Source organism: Lutjanus erythropterus, chromosome 17 (genome assembly GCF_056507025.1).
Source record: "Lutjanus erythropterus isolate fLutEry1 chromosome 17, fLutEry1.hap2, whole genome shotgun sequence".
Taxonomy (NCBI): domain Eukaryota; kingdom Metazoa; phylum Chordata; class Actinopteri; order Lutjaniformes; family Lutjanidae; genus Lutjanus; species Lutjanus erythropterus.
The window spans coordinates 17009197-17023627 of record NC_139333.1 but is presented as its reverse complement, the minus strand read 5'-3'; the positions used below and the strand labels follow the sequence as shown (position 1 = coordinate 17023627).

Genomic DNA, 14431 nt, shown 5'->3' with positions numbered 1-14431 from the left:
TGTATTACCTACAGTAGATAGTGGTCGATACACTTCTAGTTTGAAGAAGTAGCAGGAGTACCAGAACAGAAGCTGAGCAAAGTACTGCTGTGGACAGGGCAATAATAAGGCCCATCTAAAAAAAAAATCAATACCAGTATGTATGCTATATTTAGAATATTTTCACAGCTTTACTTTGCCACCAAACAGCCTTTAAGGATAGGAAACTGCCGTTAAATAGTTAAAAATGTTGCTTTCTCTTGTTCAACCAACTCATTTTACCCCGCAAAACATGGGAGTTGCTGGTCTACCACTGATGGCAAAGTAAAGCAGTGAAAATATTGTGTACACTTAAACTGATATAATTTTTTTTTTAGGTTGCTAAAATATGTTTTGCTGCTGATCCTGTCCACAGCAGTACATTGCTCAGCTTCCCACACAGGTACTCCTCTCTGCTTCTTCACCATTTACTATAAGTAATACACTGACTATGAATAAGTACCTCATAAAACCTCACTTAAAATAATCCAAACTATTTGCTGAATATCCAAAAGTAACATTAAACCCTCATAAGCATTTGCCAGATGAACATCATATTATCAAATTGCTCCCCTTCATGAATGCTTTATTACTTCATTAGTGGGAAGTGACCGAGTTGAATCTAATTACCCTGTTAAATTTTAATGCTGCAGGCTGCCACTGTCCTTTGCATTGTTACTACAGTGAACCTCAAGTCTATTTTCAACAGACAAGCTGGACTGACAGATGTAATGTTAAAGGTAAAAGTTTTTATAAACACATTTCAAGCCAGTGGTTGTTGTCAGTACATTTTTATTTGAATAAAAAGTGCATTTTTAGCTAGCAATACAAGCCAGAAGGCTGAATAATGGTGTAAATATATTTACATCTTGGCTACCAGCATATATGAACCAAGCTACAATCTAAGAGTGTACAAAATGGCCAATTTTGTAGATGGGTGCCTTTCTGTTTCAAACTTCAGTGGTTTTCAAATGTTTGGCTGTTTGTTAAGTTGGCCAAAATGCTACTGCATCAGTGTCCTCATTTAGCGAATGGAGAAAAAAACAACTTGAAGAGTCATTGAAACAAAGATTATCCAGTGGTATTTGAGAAGACGGCTCGTGCATCTCTCTGATTGGCTCTTTATAGTCTTGACAAGGAAATGATGAGGATGACGGATCCAGAGAGAGAAGGGTGGATGTTGTTTTAAATTGTCTGGTCTGAGAAACTTGTGGATTTCAGAGGTTGAAGAAAGTCAAAGGGCATTCAGGGTTCCCTCTAGGTGGTAGATTTCTTCTCCCACTCCTGTTAATACAAAAAAGGATGAAACTGAGGTATTTTCACAGTATATATACACGCACACACATCTACACAATCATAACGGTACATTTGGTAACACTTGTACATTGCGTAAGGGATAATTGACAGTTTATTACAAAATAAACCACAACAGGGTGGTGCAAGACCCCGAGGTGAAGTGGAGAAGTGCTGAATCACCCTGAAGGGGTTTATTTCGCAATAATGAACTACCCACTGCATATTGTTCCACATATTTAATGGCTTGTTAATAAAAAAAAGAAAATGATTTGAGTAACCAGGTAATAGCTAGATATTAACAATGGGTATAGCTGTGTAATATTAGACTGAAATTAATGTAACAGGGTAATAAGGGGCCTTGAAGAGGGGTAATAATGAGGAAAGACATTTAAAGATAGTAATGATATGTTAATAATGAGATAATATAGGTGATGTTTTCACAGTATTATATCTATCATGTTAAAGAAATCATAAAATCTGAAATTAATCCTCCCTTATATTCCAAACATTCCTGTTTCAAGGTAATACTGCGCAAATTATATGTTTAATGCTGTTGAATCTGGAAACGCTTGTAGTAGATTCTGATTAATAACCATGAATAGGAGCATAGGACAATATTACCATGTTCTTACTGAGCTGTAATGTAAAGTGTTATAAAATAATCTTGTGGTAGGTAACATCTACAGTCTCACCTTAGCTTTCTGCATGACGTTGCCTTTGGTGCCCATGATGGAGGCAGGTCTGCTCTTTAGCGCAGATGCAGAGTTGACTGGAGAGGCCGGGTCTGCACTGACGCTGCTGTTGGAGGGCTGGAGCGATGATGACGACGATGATGATGATGTCTGGGAACCAGGCACGGTTGATGCTTTAGGCTGAGGGTAAAATGTTAGTGTGGCAGTTAGCAAACCACAGCTCTGACTAAAGATTGTAAAGACTTAGATGTTGCAAGTTGATGCCATCAGAACCGGTATACTAACTGTGGGCGTGTCCTGGAGGCTGCTGTCCAGCGTGGTTCCCAGTGTGAAAGGCCCCGACTCCACCTTCTTCAGACTCTCCTTGACTTCTACCAGTCGTAGCTCCACCTCTACCCTGCGGCGCTCTGCCTCCCGACAAGCCTCCTCCTTCTGCTTCAGATGGGCTTCTAATGAGGCCTGCTGCTTTGGATCTGAGGACAACAGACAGCTGTCAGTCACACAGATCGATGGCTGCATTCAATAGAAAGATTTATGATGCATTCCAAATCGCATACTTTTTACTTTTAGTCAAAATTTTGTTGTGTGCACTGTGATGGATTTATGAGCAAGAGGGTCAAAGTTCATGTTACAATCTTTATGTCCCATTTGTATGCATACTTGATGCAATAGTACGTACTTTGTAAAGGCAGCTGCAGTGTGTACTGAATGTAAAAAGAAAATAATGTGATTTGGAATGCAGTAAGTGTGTAATCAGTGCAGTAATGTGCTACAGGGAAATGAGGATGATGTACCTTGGCAGGCGCTGAGCTCCTCTTTGATTTCCCTCCTCTCCTTCTTCAGGGTTGCCAGACTGCCTCTCACCTCCTCCCTCTCTTTCTCCAGGCGGTCACGCTCGTCGATGTAGCGGCGCATGTCTGCCTCTGTGCGGTTCTTACCCAGTTTCCCTTCGACTGCACCGGGAGACCCTGAGAATGGATTGTAGAAATTTTGTAGATTTTTTGCTTATACACAAGTAAAACCATATTCGTTGTTTACCATGACATTTGGTCAAGGGTGCAAGAAGAAACAAAGAGATTCATTAATTGACCTCTCTTAAGTTCTGCCCCTTTTTGCTCCATGCTGCAATAACAATATCATAATATTTAATTACTTTTTTTTCAAGCACATACTGTATTATATTTAATAGTTCTAGTACATTATAATCATTTAAAAATGCATTATATTGTGATTATAATTTACTCTAAGTGGTCATTGGGTGCTCTAAGCGAGGTAATGAAATCTGCTGATGAATGAATGAATGAAATAACCAGCCTGCTTCTGGTGTTTCTCACTGAAGGGAAAAGGCATTGATAAATCAAATAGGCTATACATTTAGATATAGCATATAATCAATTAACATTGCTTTCCAAAATGTACTACTACTATTAATCTTTTCATTTAACCATTCTTTAAGGGTTAGACATGGACATCATAGAAAGAAAGTGTTGACCATGTTTCTACTGTGATATACTGTAAATCTGCACACCACTGTGAAGCTGTGTCTTTACTGTAGAGGGTGCAGCGTATCACTAGAGGGAGCCGTTGTAATGGAAGAGTACAGTACACTCAGTGTGGAGGAAAACAACGATACATTATTGCTTAATGCTGGAAATGGTCTTTCCAAAAATCTTTTGTGTGTAGAAGTGGTGCTCTGACTTTTAACACAGTACCCACCAACCCAGTCTCCCCGTTTCTTTTATCCTCACCTATGGTATGTGCCTTGGGCCGCATGGGCTGAGGACTATGAGGGAACCCGGTAGCAGTCGGGCCTTTATGGATCTGTACCCCAGAGGAGCTGCTGAAGGCCTGTGGGATTCCCAGGCTGCTTCTCTTGGGGGTGTCCTGGCTTTGGGATGAGATCTTGACTGGTTGAGTTTGTGGCTGCGGTGGAGTGGGAGTCTGGGGGCACTCTTGTTCTGGTTTGCTGGCGGCGGAGGTCAAACTAGTTCCATTTAACACGGGTGTGGAGTCTGGCTCAGTACGGTTAGTTGAACTGACCTGGAATGAACACATTAAACATAGAAATAAACCATAAAATATGACATGTAAATGTAACACAGCAAATCTGAATTAATCCCTATTATCTACCTCTTTTGTTTGAGATGAGGGGTCCTTCTGGTCCTCTACTGTGACTGGAGAATGTCTAGAAGTTTCTTTGGCAGGGACGGTTTTACCCCCACAGGACGTATGGAGGAAGGAGCGTACGGGGACGAGGTCCAGATAAATCCTGTTGTCCGTGTCCTGTTCTGTTCCCACCGAGTCCTTGCTGTCCTGCTGTGTGCACGTTTCATTATGTTCCTGCAGATTGTTGTCCTCACTGTCTGGCAGGCCGCTCTCTTCAGCATCCTGTATCACACGGACGCAGGATGTTATGAGATTGAAAAGTGGCCAGATGAAGTGAGTATAAAGTGTAAAAGTGAAACTGAAATCGAAAACTTATAAAAAAAAAAACGGTAGAGATGGTAGATAGGCTGCATGTTTTCATTCCTAAAAAAACACTACAGCTGATCATTTTGCTTTATTTTAACAGCTGATTTTCTGTAAACTACACAGATGTACTGGAATACTGTACTGATATTGGAGTGTCTGAGTTGTTTCTGGTTCTTTATAACTAAACTTTTTAGTTTATTTTAAATTTTGAACATACCTCTGGATCAGCTATAGAAGCCACATCATCGTACAGTTCATCAGAGTTGTGAGAAATGGAGGGTGGGGTGTCGATGTAGGTGTTTGGCTCTGAATACCTCCTCTGCATCAAGCTAGAGAGACACACAAACACATACAGACATCTCATTTAAACATTAGTCCCAAGTACGCACACACTGGTGGGAAATGTGCCCCTTAAAGTGGACAGAAGCGAGGGGTCTCACTAGAAGGAAGTCTTGGCAGCAGTGACGATGTTGGAGATCCTCTCAGCGTTGACATAGTCGTACGTCAGCTCCTCGGGGTCCGTCTTGTTCCCCGTCTGTGACAGCAAGAGGCCCAGCCAGTGGCCCATGTCGGCGGACGTCTTAGCCTGAGAGACGGAGGACAGAGTGGAACAAAGTGCATTCAGTACATACCACGCACTTGCAACATCATAAGATTAAAGACAGCCCGTGGTTTATGCTGCATGCCATCTGTCACTTTGTATTAATGAATTGATTGCTACAGCATGGATTCCCAGCAGTATTTCAAGACACAAACCCTTTAAAGATGTGAAATGTCTCTCCCCAGCTGAGCAGTAGCTAGAAAGGATGTAAACCTACTTCTAAAAAGTTGGAGCTCTATCTTTTGCACAGTGCAGCGTAGCTGTCAGTACTATCTTCTGACCAAAGCAGATGACACTTTCATGCCCAGCGCTCACCTTGTGTAGTTGGTGTAAGTTGTGTTGTCTTAAGTCAATTGTGCAATACTTTCTTGCTATTTAAAGGACTTTTTTTTAGTTACTTGGTTAGTCTTAAAAATGAACACTCTGATTAATTGCAGATGGTTGTAGGTGGGTGAAGCATTAAGAGAGACACTGTTCACATTTACATATCAGGCACAATAGCTGTAATTTTGCTAATTATTTAAATCCAACAGGATCAGTCAGGACAATGTTAATTAATATTCTGTGTTCTGTGTTCATTCAAAAGGTCTGACACAGTCATACAGTGAAATTGCTTGGGATAAAACGGCTGTATAAACTGTAACTTCAAAAGGGTATCTACAAAATATGTCCTCTGGAGAGTATCCTCTGTCATGTCTGTTTAAAACTACAGTTTGTAGTTTTGATGCTTAATTATTATCGATACTTTCTGCACTGACATTGTTGCAGACATAGAAACATGTCAAATCAGCCTCTCTGATCATTTAGTCATTTTTTTAATTATGTCAAGCAGGGCAAGCTGTCTAGCTGATTTCTTTGTAGTGCTGTACTAATGTCTGAGTGTTTTCTTTAATGATTAATGATGAGAAGCTGCTTTCGGTGATTAATATAGTAATGTCTCCATGTGAGCAGTAATCTCACAGCAGTCACGCTTCTGTACACAAAAGGACAATTACGAATATAACTGTTACAGGACCAGTGCGTAGGATTTAGTGGCATCTAGCAGTGAGGTTCTAGATTGCAACCAACTGAATATCACTCACCTACACAACAATTCTTATTTTCAGGTGATTATACACCAATGAAAAAATACTTATGAATATTATATTACATTTCTGCCATATTCTGCCAATAGAATCTTACGCAGTGGACCTTTAATATAATAAACAACTAAGTGGTAACAATTTGAGAACAGACAAGTATTCAGTATGTCTCATAAAACAGCAATAACCAGCCGAAATGACACCCGTAATAAGACACTTTCATGAAGAGACAGAACAGCCTATTATTATTTTGGGACATTCAAACAGCTCATCTAATAGAACTGCAGTTGTTACAAACACATGATGGTTTGACACATTTCTCTGAATTAAAATAGGTTATTTGTTTTGGTTGATAGCAGATCTGGGAATTTGTATATTTGTGAAATAAAAAAAAAAAACTCATAACAAGAAAACCATAAATGTGTCAGATAGAGCCCTCAAGACTAAACATTAAATTCCATTCCCTATGACCAAATATGTTCTGTAGCAGGGTGGTACTGGAAGCCTAATGAAAAAGGGCGTAGCATGAGTCCCCAGAATCCCAGTTCATCCACACCCTTCACACACTTACACACACATATGAACACAAACATGCAGACCACCCTTGTGCGCACATACATATATTACATAGGCTCAGTTTGATGTCAGCAGAAAGTGATTTCCAAATGAGGTTAGTGTTTAGGATTCCTACAAGTAGCTGCATTCTCAGTATTTCTCTTTTTGAGAAATGCTGATGTTTGTTTTTGCCATTCCAGACATGTTAGACCTCTGGTAATTTCTTCTGCAGAGTAACACTGTAGTAAGCTCTCATCTGAGGCAGACAGGAGGCGCATCACAGATAGTTTGTCTAGCTTGTAACCCAGATTTTACAGTTACAGCTCCAAACATTAGCAGGGTTGCCGCTAAGCAGCTGAAAACACAGTAGTTATCTACCTCTAGAGTTGCTAGCTGTGTGCCGTCCATGTCGATCCTGAAGGAGTACAGGTGCTCAGGGCTGGGGTCGGGCAAAATGCTGCAGCCCCCGAGGGTAACAGCCGGCTGGCTCACTTTGTTCTTGCCCTTGTCCTGGTAAAACCACAGCTGCCCATTCTTGATTAGACACCAGCAGGTCCGCCATTGGCTGTTCACCAACACGTTGAGGTAGCCTGACAGAAGAAAGAGGAGTTACCTGTTGCTCTTCCTACTGTATATGAATTATGTTAGAAACATTTGAAATAATGTAAGTAAACAACTCAATACAATATGTAACGTCAAAGTCAATATTTTATAAGTTAAAAGTGGAATCTTGAAGTCAGACCTTTATTACAGCAGGCTTTAGGATGACATGTACAGTGGACCTCTGCTCACCTGAGGTGTCCACTGATTTCTCTGGGTTCTCTAACGAGGACGGTTTCTTTTTGCCAATGTTCATCAGGTTGCTGAACTTCAAACCTGGAGAACATTTCTTCTTCACTGTGGAGGAGAAGAGGAGAAGGAGATGAATGTTTTTCTTTTTTGTTTGTGCCTGAACCCATTTTTTGGACCGACTCTGAAAAATAAGCCAAAGCTCGACTCACCATCTTTGCTTTCAGGAATCTCAGCATGGCTGTCGGTGCTGCTGCCGCTCTCCGAAGCCACCGAGTGTCTCTCACTCAGCTCTCCCTGAAGGTTCATGTCAACATTTTAATACTTTAATAGGCATGTCCATCAGAATTACAAATGACTAAACTCCTCAGACCTCTTCCACAGGTTGTGTGATCATAGAACGACAGGTCAAAGTAAGTGTACCTTTGTACAAATGAGCCTTGGTGAGTCGGACGCAGAGTGCTGGGAGTCACAGTTTTCAGTTGGCTTGGGACTGATCTCCTGAATCACCTAATGAACAAAGAGGAGGCTAATTAATACAATCAAAATTCCAGAATTAATTTGAAATAATGAGCCAGGTCATATATCGTACAGTTGTTCCTTCAGCAAACAAGTTGAGTATTAATAATACTGCTTCCCGAGGCATTTTTGACTGGCTTACCCTCAGCCACTGCTCTGTCTGCTCCTTGCTCTGTAGCGCCAGCACGATGGCCTCCCCTCCCACTGGAATGATCTTCAGTTTGTGCTCTTTCCTCTTCAGCTGCTTCTCTTTGTAGACTACACTGCAGCCCAGCAGACTCACATCCAGCAGAGGGGTCTGCTCCTTGGAGCTCTTATAGCACTGAGAGAGGCAGAGATAACACTGGCTTAAACTTTGTGATTTTACAGCCAGCTTAACAGTTTAACACATGCAGTATGTGCGGGGTGGTCACAGTATATTTGGAATTATTTGCCATTTAACAAATATCAGTCGTAAACTATTTTTAAAAAGAGCTCATAATCCCGTAATGGTTTGGCGAAAGAGACAGACGCTAGACATGTTGATCACAGGGGTCAAATGATTGCAATCTGACCCTCATGAGGTTTTCTACTACGATGCATTCTGGGGAATTTTCATGCAAGTCTAAAAATATTTACACATCATTTATCACATGAGTCACAATTGACATGGTTACAAGAATCACACAGCTTTATTTCTAAGAGTTAGATGAGAATATGAATATTGCTCTCGTGCTGAGCTAGCATTAAGACTGGAAACAGGGAAAAACAGCTAGTAATGCAACTAAATTTGTGCATTTTGAGGTGTATTGTAATTTCTTCAAGAATAATAGTTTATTTAGCCATCCAGTTGCTTGGCAACCTCATGACAAGACTCCTGTATGTTACTATGATTGGCTAATGTTTGCCAAGAAATAGTTGCATATCACCACAAATGATCATTTTTACATTGCAGTTTGTGTACATATCAAACAAATGAGAAACATTTGGTTAAATAATGAGCTTTAGTGGTGCAGGAAAATGTATTTTTGAACATTTGAACTTTAAAGAGAGCCAGGCTAGCTGTCTTACCCTGCTTCAATCACTACTAATTGTCTCAGAGTTCTGTACTTCAACCTGCATCAACTGAATTTTTAAACACGAGGCTGGTGAGAGCAGCAACAGAAATGCCCCAATGTTTTCATTTGCTTCATTGTTAATATAAAGTAATGATTAAAGTTAGCTTTAATGCACAGATGATGTGCATGGCAGACTCTTTTAAAACAATTAAAGTGTCTTTATTGTCATGACACGGTCATGTTAGACCTTAAAACAAACAAACTCCTAAACGTTTCAGCAGGAAGTCAAACAGATCACATGGAGCAAACGGTCCTTTTATAGTGGTATTCCACTAATAGGAATCTTCCACTTGGACATGGAGTTGTGGCCTAAAGAGGGTGTAGACACTCACATAAAAGTCAAGTTAAATTTATTTCTGCAGCACAGTTAAAACAAAATGAGCTGACAAAAGGGCTTTAAAAACAAAGGCAGAAGAAAACAGGTCAGCGGAGCAGACAACAAAATCATACCAAAGCAGAGATCAAGGCATGCAATGCAAAAACCGATAACGCAATCATCAGCTCTTCACTAAAAATACTCTGCACCAGCAGCCAGTCCCTGCTGAACCACAGTGCCATACAAAGTTTGTCTTTGTGCCACACTTCCAGCTCAGTTTAATGTCCCAGACTGTCTTTCTGCTTGTTAGTTTGTTTGCCTCCCTGTCTCCCTGAGATACTTACACCTGTTCTTTCTGTCTCCAAGATCACCTGCGTGCCAGAGCACCTCGCCAGTTTGCCGAGTCCGCCAACCAGCTCTTTTTCCCGAATTACCCTCTGCCAAGTCTTCACCCCTGGATCCCCCTCAACTCAACCCAAGCTCCTTTTCACTCTCCATTTCACTCTCCTTCATACTTGCCAACCTTTAGACCTCAAAATAAGGAGGATTTTAAAACTAAATCGGAGGGAGGGAGGGCCACCTAGAAAAACTGAGCCCATGATCAGAGTCTTTGTTTTCTGCATTCTGGTGTCATGTAAAGAATGAAAATAGGCTAACTAAATAATATGTACACTGCAACAGCATTTTATTTTAAATACTTTTAAGTTCTTACTCGGGAAAGCATATAAAATAATTGGCCCCTCTGGTGTGAATATGCGTGAATCTCTGGCATAATCAGTTTTCATTTATTCATTCATACAGAACCTCGTGCTCGATGAAAAGAAAATCAATGCATCAGATTTAACAGAATGCATGCTCCTTTCCTTCAAAACCTTCCTTAAGAAACAGGGATTCTTCCTGGGTTTATATGGTGTACAGTGTCTGAAACAGGTTGTGATAATGACAGAAGGAAAAGGTGGAAAACTCAGTCACAAATCATGAGAAATACGGGAGGACTGTGATCCCTGGAGAGGGCAAGAAAAAAAAGTGAATCTCTTGGTAAAATCTGGAGGGTTGGCAAATATGCTCTCCTTGCAAATCTTCAAAGTTAAAGACTTTTCAGTCTTTTCACTAACCTGCCTGTTTCATGTCTGAATTTGGGTTCTACCTCAGATACGTGACAAAGAGTCACAGTTCTAGCCCTGGTATTATTCATTTTGGGGGATTTCTCATAATAGACTGTCCTACTACTACATTTGTTTACACGTTGATTTATTACATTCATATTTTCCATTCTAAAAATAGGTGGCAAAGCAAGAACAACTAAACATGGAGTTTTAAATATTTTATGAGGGTTTGCTTACTTTAACTTTTTTCCATGTTGAGTTACATAGAAAGGTTTTACATTACAAAAAGAATATAAACAAATTCTAACCTTCTAAAACCCTCTGTGCTCGTGAAGATAACACTTACACACAAAACTTAAATTCAGATTGTGTCGCAGTCTTGTACCCACCAGCAGGCGATGGTCTTTGATGACACACAGCTGTTTGGCCCACTGGCCGAGCCACTTCTTCCTCCACAGGAAGGCACAGATCCGAGCGTCCTTCATCAGCTCGATGGACGCCTCCGCCGACGGCCACTGGTGCTGCGCTGACGGCGACTTTCCTCTGGTGGTCACCTCCTCCTCATCGTAGGACTCGTATGAACTGCTAACCGCCTCCCCATCATCTAAGAAACAAAAATCAGAATTGTAATGCTGCAACTCAAGAAACTAAAACAAAGAGGCAAAATCACAAGGGGAGGGGGGATTAAAATGTGTGAGTAGCAGCGATACAGATTACATTGTTACATGACCAAATGATGTCAATGCCTGATTTCGATCTTGATGACATTCTTCAATGGAGGGGAATTTCCTTGCAACAGTCAGCCTGTAAATATGCTGTTAAAGCGTTGGTGAAAGATGGTGACAGACAAAAGATACCAAGATATGATGAAAAGGCATACAAAAAGGTTGATAGGATGACTCTCGTCACATGTCTGGACATGAACTTATTGTCTGCATGCAAAACACTGGACATGCTGGACAATGTGGACTGGGGACATGCCGACTGGCCCGCGCACATTGGGGCTCATGCTTCAAACGACTGCAAGACCGAGACATGCCATACAGAAACACACACATCCAGAGATAGAGAGGTAGCTACCCCTGTTGATAACAGCATACACCACACTGTCAGAGCTCTGCACTCGCATCCAGGGCCCTGAGAGGAGGCGAAAACAATCCAGATCTACACAACGTCGAAGGAAACAGGAAGAAGATATAGAAGAAAGAGAAGAAGAAAGTAGCAAGATTGGAAAATTGTGAGGGGAAATGCCCTATTTTTATGTTTATAGAAAAGACAGATGTAAAAAAAAATGTTGGGATTCTATATCTATAGAGGCTCATTGTTTAACTAGAACCTTTTTTTTTTAGCGTTTCAGCATCAACCTACACACATAACAGTCTGAGCAACAGGAAAACAAAGTAAAACATCAAATTAATCCACTGTCTTGAATGACAGAGATTAGGTGATGAGATACTGAACTGTAATCAGTCCAGATTACATCTGAAAAGTATGCAATTTCTGATTACTTTATTAAAATATGACAACTTTAAAATCATGAAACTTTTTTCATGATAACCAGTACTCTATATACACTGTACTATACTATGAAAAGTGCATCTTTCATATGAGGAAGTGTTCCCTTTTGTGGCAGACCTGGCAGGAGAAAAAAGAACCCTCTGCAAAAATGCATTTCATTTTCACTTAAAATGTTTTGTGGCTTCAATGTATGATTTTGTAGTAATCCAAAAGATTAGATTTTTGTAATGCACTAAAGTGAAATACCTGCAGTAGATTGGCAGTTCTACCTCTTAGAACATTGCTTCTGGTCTGTTCATTTGTTGATGTTATTGTGTGACTGTGGTGAATCCAAACTAACCCTTTAAAACACTTAAGTCACACAATAACACAAAAAAAAAAAGCCTAACCGATCGAGGGACTGGTAGACCAGCAAGTCCTGTGTGTTGGGGGCATGTTCTACTGTTGCTAATACTGACCCAACTTGACAAAATATGAACTATCCCTTTAAGCACTCCAGCTGACAGCATTGCACAGAAAATTGTAATGTGTCTCACTGTGTAACATAAGAGCAATTATTTACCACAACCCAACATGTACACAAACCTACCGCACCATTCTCACATGAGAATGTCTCATATAGAATGTGGTCATGGTCTTGCATGGTAACATCTTTTATTTTTATACTGGCATGTGTTTTGCAGTGCATGAACCGCTTTCTGAGAAACCAGACGTTTTTTCCTTTTGAGAGGATGCAGGCAAGTGTCACTATGGTGTCAGTCTGTTTCCATTATGGTTAACAGCTTAAAGGTGCTGGTTTTGCAAAGAACAAACACCACAAAGACTGTCATGAAACTTTTGTTACTTACACAACTCATCAGTTTCCCTGGAAAAAAAAACTTCTAAAACACATAAACACACATGACGAGCAAAGAATCACTGATGATTCCAAGGTTTATCTGGAATGAACCAGCCGCAGGTGACGTGTGTCAAATATGAGTCATTTGTCTTCACAGGAATGCCTCTTTCACAACTCCACTGCAGATATCCTTTGCAGTAGCATTGCAGCGCGGAGGGTATTAAATCTAGCGTTTCCCAAGCTTAGGGTCTCGGCCCAAAATAAGTCCGAGGCCAACTGGCACAGTAAAATGTACACTGTATTTTCTAGACTTGTGTCCAGGGCCTTTATGTACCTCAGCTGCAGAAGGAAACAGGCCTTCATCTGAAGCAGGTTTGTATTACAGGAAGACATTTCTTTCAAATTCCCTATTTGACAAGTGTCATTTGTTATACTGTGGCACATAAAGCAGAATTAGAGGCAGTGGAGAGCTGTCAGGGCCATCAGGGCCTTCTCTGCTGGCCTTCACAATCAAAATCATATATTTTTTCCTAATTACATTAATGTCTAAGTTTTTCAGTAAGTTACAATAATATATCCAGAACTAATATAGTCATTTTCTTGTGAGGTACAGCTGGGATTTCCTATATATCTGAATGCCATGTTAACAGCTCTGTGGACCAGCACTAGTTGAATCACTAGCTGAAGCTGCCATTTGATTACAACTTTGACTGACTGTCTCATCAGCCAATCAAATTTTGATGTATAGTGACAGAGGGCACGAGCCCCCGCTGTTGTCATCCATGGAGTTTGCACCTTTGATGGACTGGGAGTAAACTAAGCTACGTGCTGATGTTTATACATCCTACCATTTACCGTATTGGCCCGAATATAAGACGGTGTTTTTTGCATTGAAATAAGACTGAAAAAGTGGGGGTCGTCTTATATTCGGGCCAATACGGTACAAGTGATGGGTGAGTGTTATTTTTTATTCTGTTTAAGAGATAGTTATCGTGGTGTTTTAGTCTCCACAACATTGTTTATTGTTCTGGTTGTATCTGATTGGTGTTGCTGGAGTTTGGGCAGTTGAACTGAGGGTGGTGCACTGATAATATTGTGGCTATACTTCGTCAGTTGAAGTTACGTGGGCAGCTGCTAAACCGTGCCAAACATGTCTTTGCGCCCTGTTTGCTTAGTGACATATATGAAATCTGATTGTGATGCTGCGACAGCTGCTGCAGAGCACTGTGGTGTGGGTCAGCGCTGTGGTTTTTAAAGATCGACTGTCTTGGTGGCATTTATGCAGAAGTGGCTGATTTGGCTGCATCAGCACCCACATGACAACTTGGTGCAGCGTGTGCACGTGTGGGCATGCAAGGGGTCTGGGGGTGGGCCGTGCACTTCGTTACTGAAGGCCCCGACTGAAACCCCACGGTACGATACCGATTAGAGGTGAAAAGCAGCTGTCTGTGACATCGACTCTTTGATGACATTTGTCACATATGATAAAAACCTAAAGTTTCAAAATTCAGCTGGAGCAAAGATAGATCAAT

At 40.8% G+C, this 14431-nt stretch overlaps 1 protein-coding gene across 2 annotated transcripts in view; it reads right to left on the bottom strand.

Annotated features, from left to right (window-relative positions):
• Nucleotides 1-793: 793 nt before the first annotated feature.
• afap1l2 (actin filament associated protein 1-like 2) overlaps nucleotides 794-14431 on the bottom strand; it is a 50479-nt gene continuing 36841 nt past the window's right edge. The window contains exons 6-20 of one of the 2 annotated variants that reach the window (XM_084740480.1): nucleotides 11624-11707; nucleotides 10933-11147; nucleotides 8167-8346; nucleotides 7929-8015; nucleotides 7718-7802; nucleotides 7509-7613; nucleotides 7095-7306; nucleotides 4919-5064; nucleotides 4696-4807; nucleotides 4137-4394; nucleotides 3755-4046; nucleotides 2801-2974; nucleotides 2292-2479; nucleotides 2007-2186; nucleotides 794-1302 (exon numbers count right to left, since the gene is read on the bottom strand). In XM_084740480.1, the coding sequence (XP_084596606.1) occupies nucleotides 1276-1302; nucleotides 2007-2186; nucleotides 2292-2479; nucleotides 2801-2974; nucleotides 3755-4046; nucleotides 4137-4394; nucleotides 4696-4807; nucleotides 4919-5064; nucleotides 7095-7306; nucleotides 7509-7613; nucleotides 7718-7802; nucleotides 7929-8015; nucleotides 8167-8346; nucleotides 10933-11147; nucleotides 11624-11707 (2345 nt within the window). In that variant the 3' untranslated portion in view covers nucleotides 794-1275. The remainder of the gene's footprint in view (nucleotides 1303-2006; nucleotides 2187-2291; nucleotides 2480-2800; nucleotides 2975-3754; nucleotides 4047-4136; nucleotides 4395-4695; nucleotides 4808-4918; nucleotides 5065-7094; nucleotides 7307-7508; nucleotides 7614-7717; nucleotides 7803-7928; nucleotides 8016-8166; nucleotides 8347-10932; nucleotides 11148-11623; nucleotides 11708-14431) is intronic. The other variant, XM_084740481.1, reaches the window with a different exon arrangement.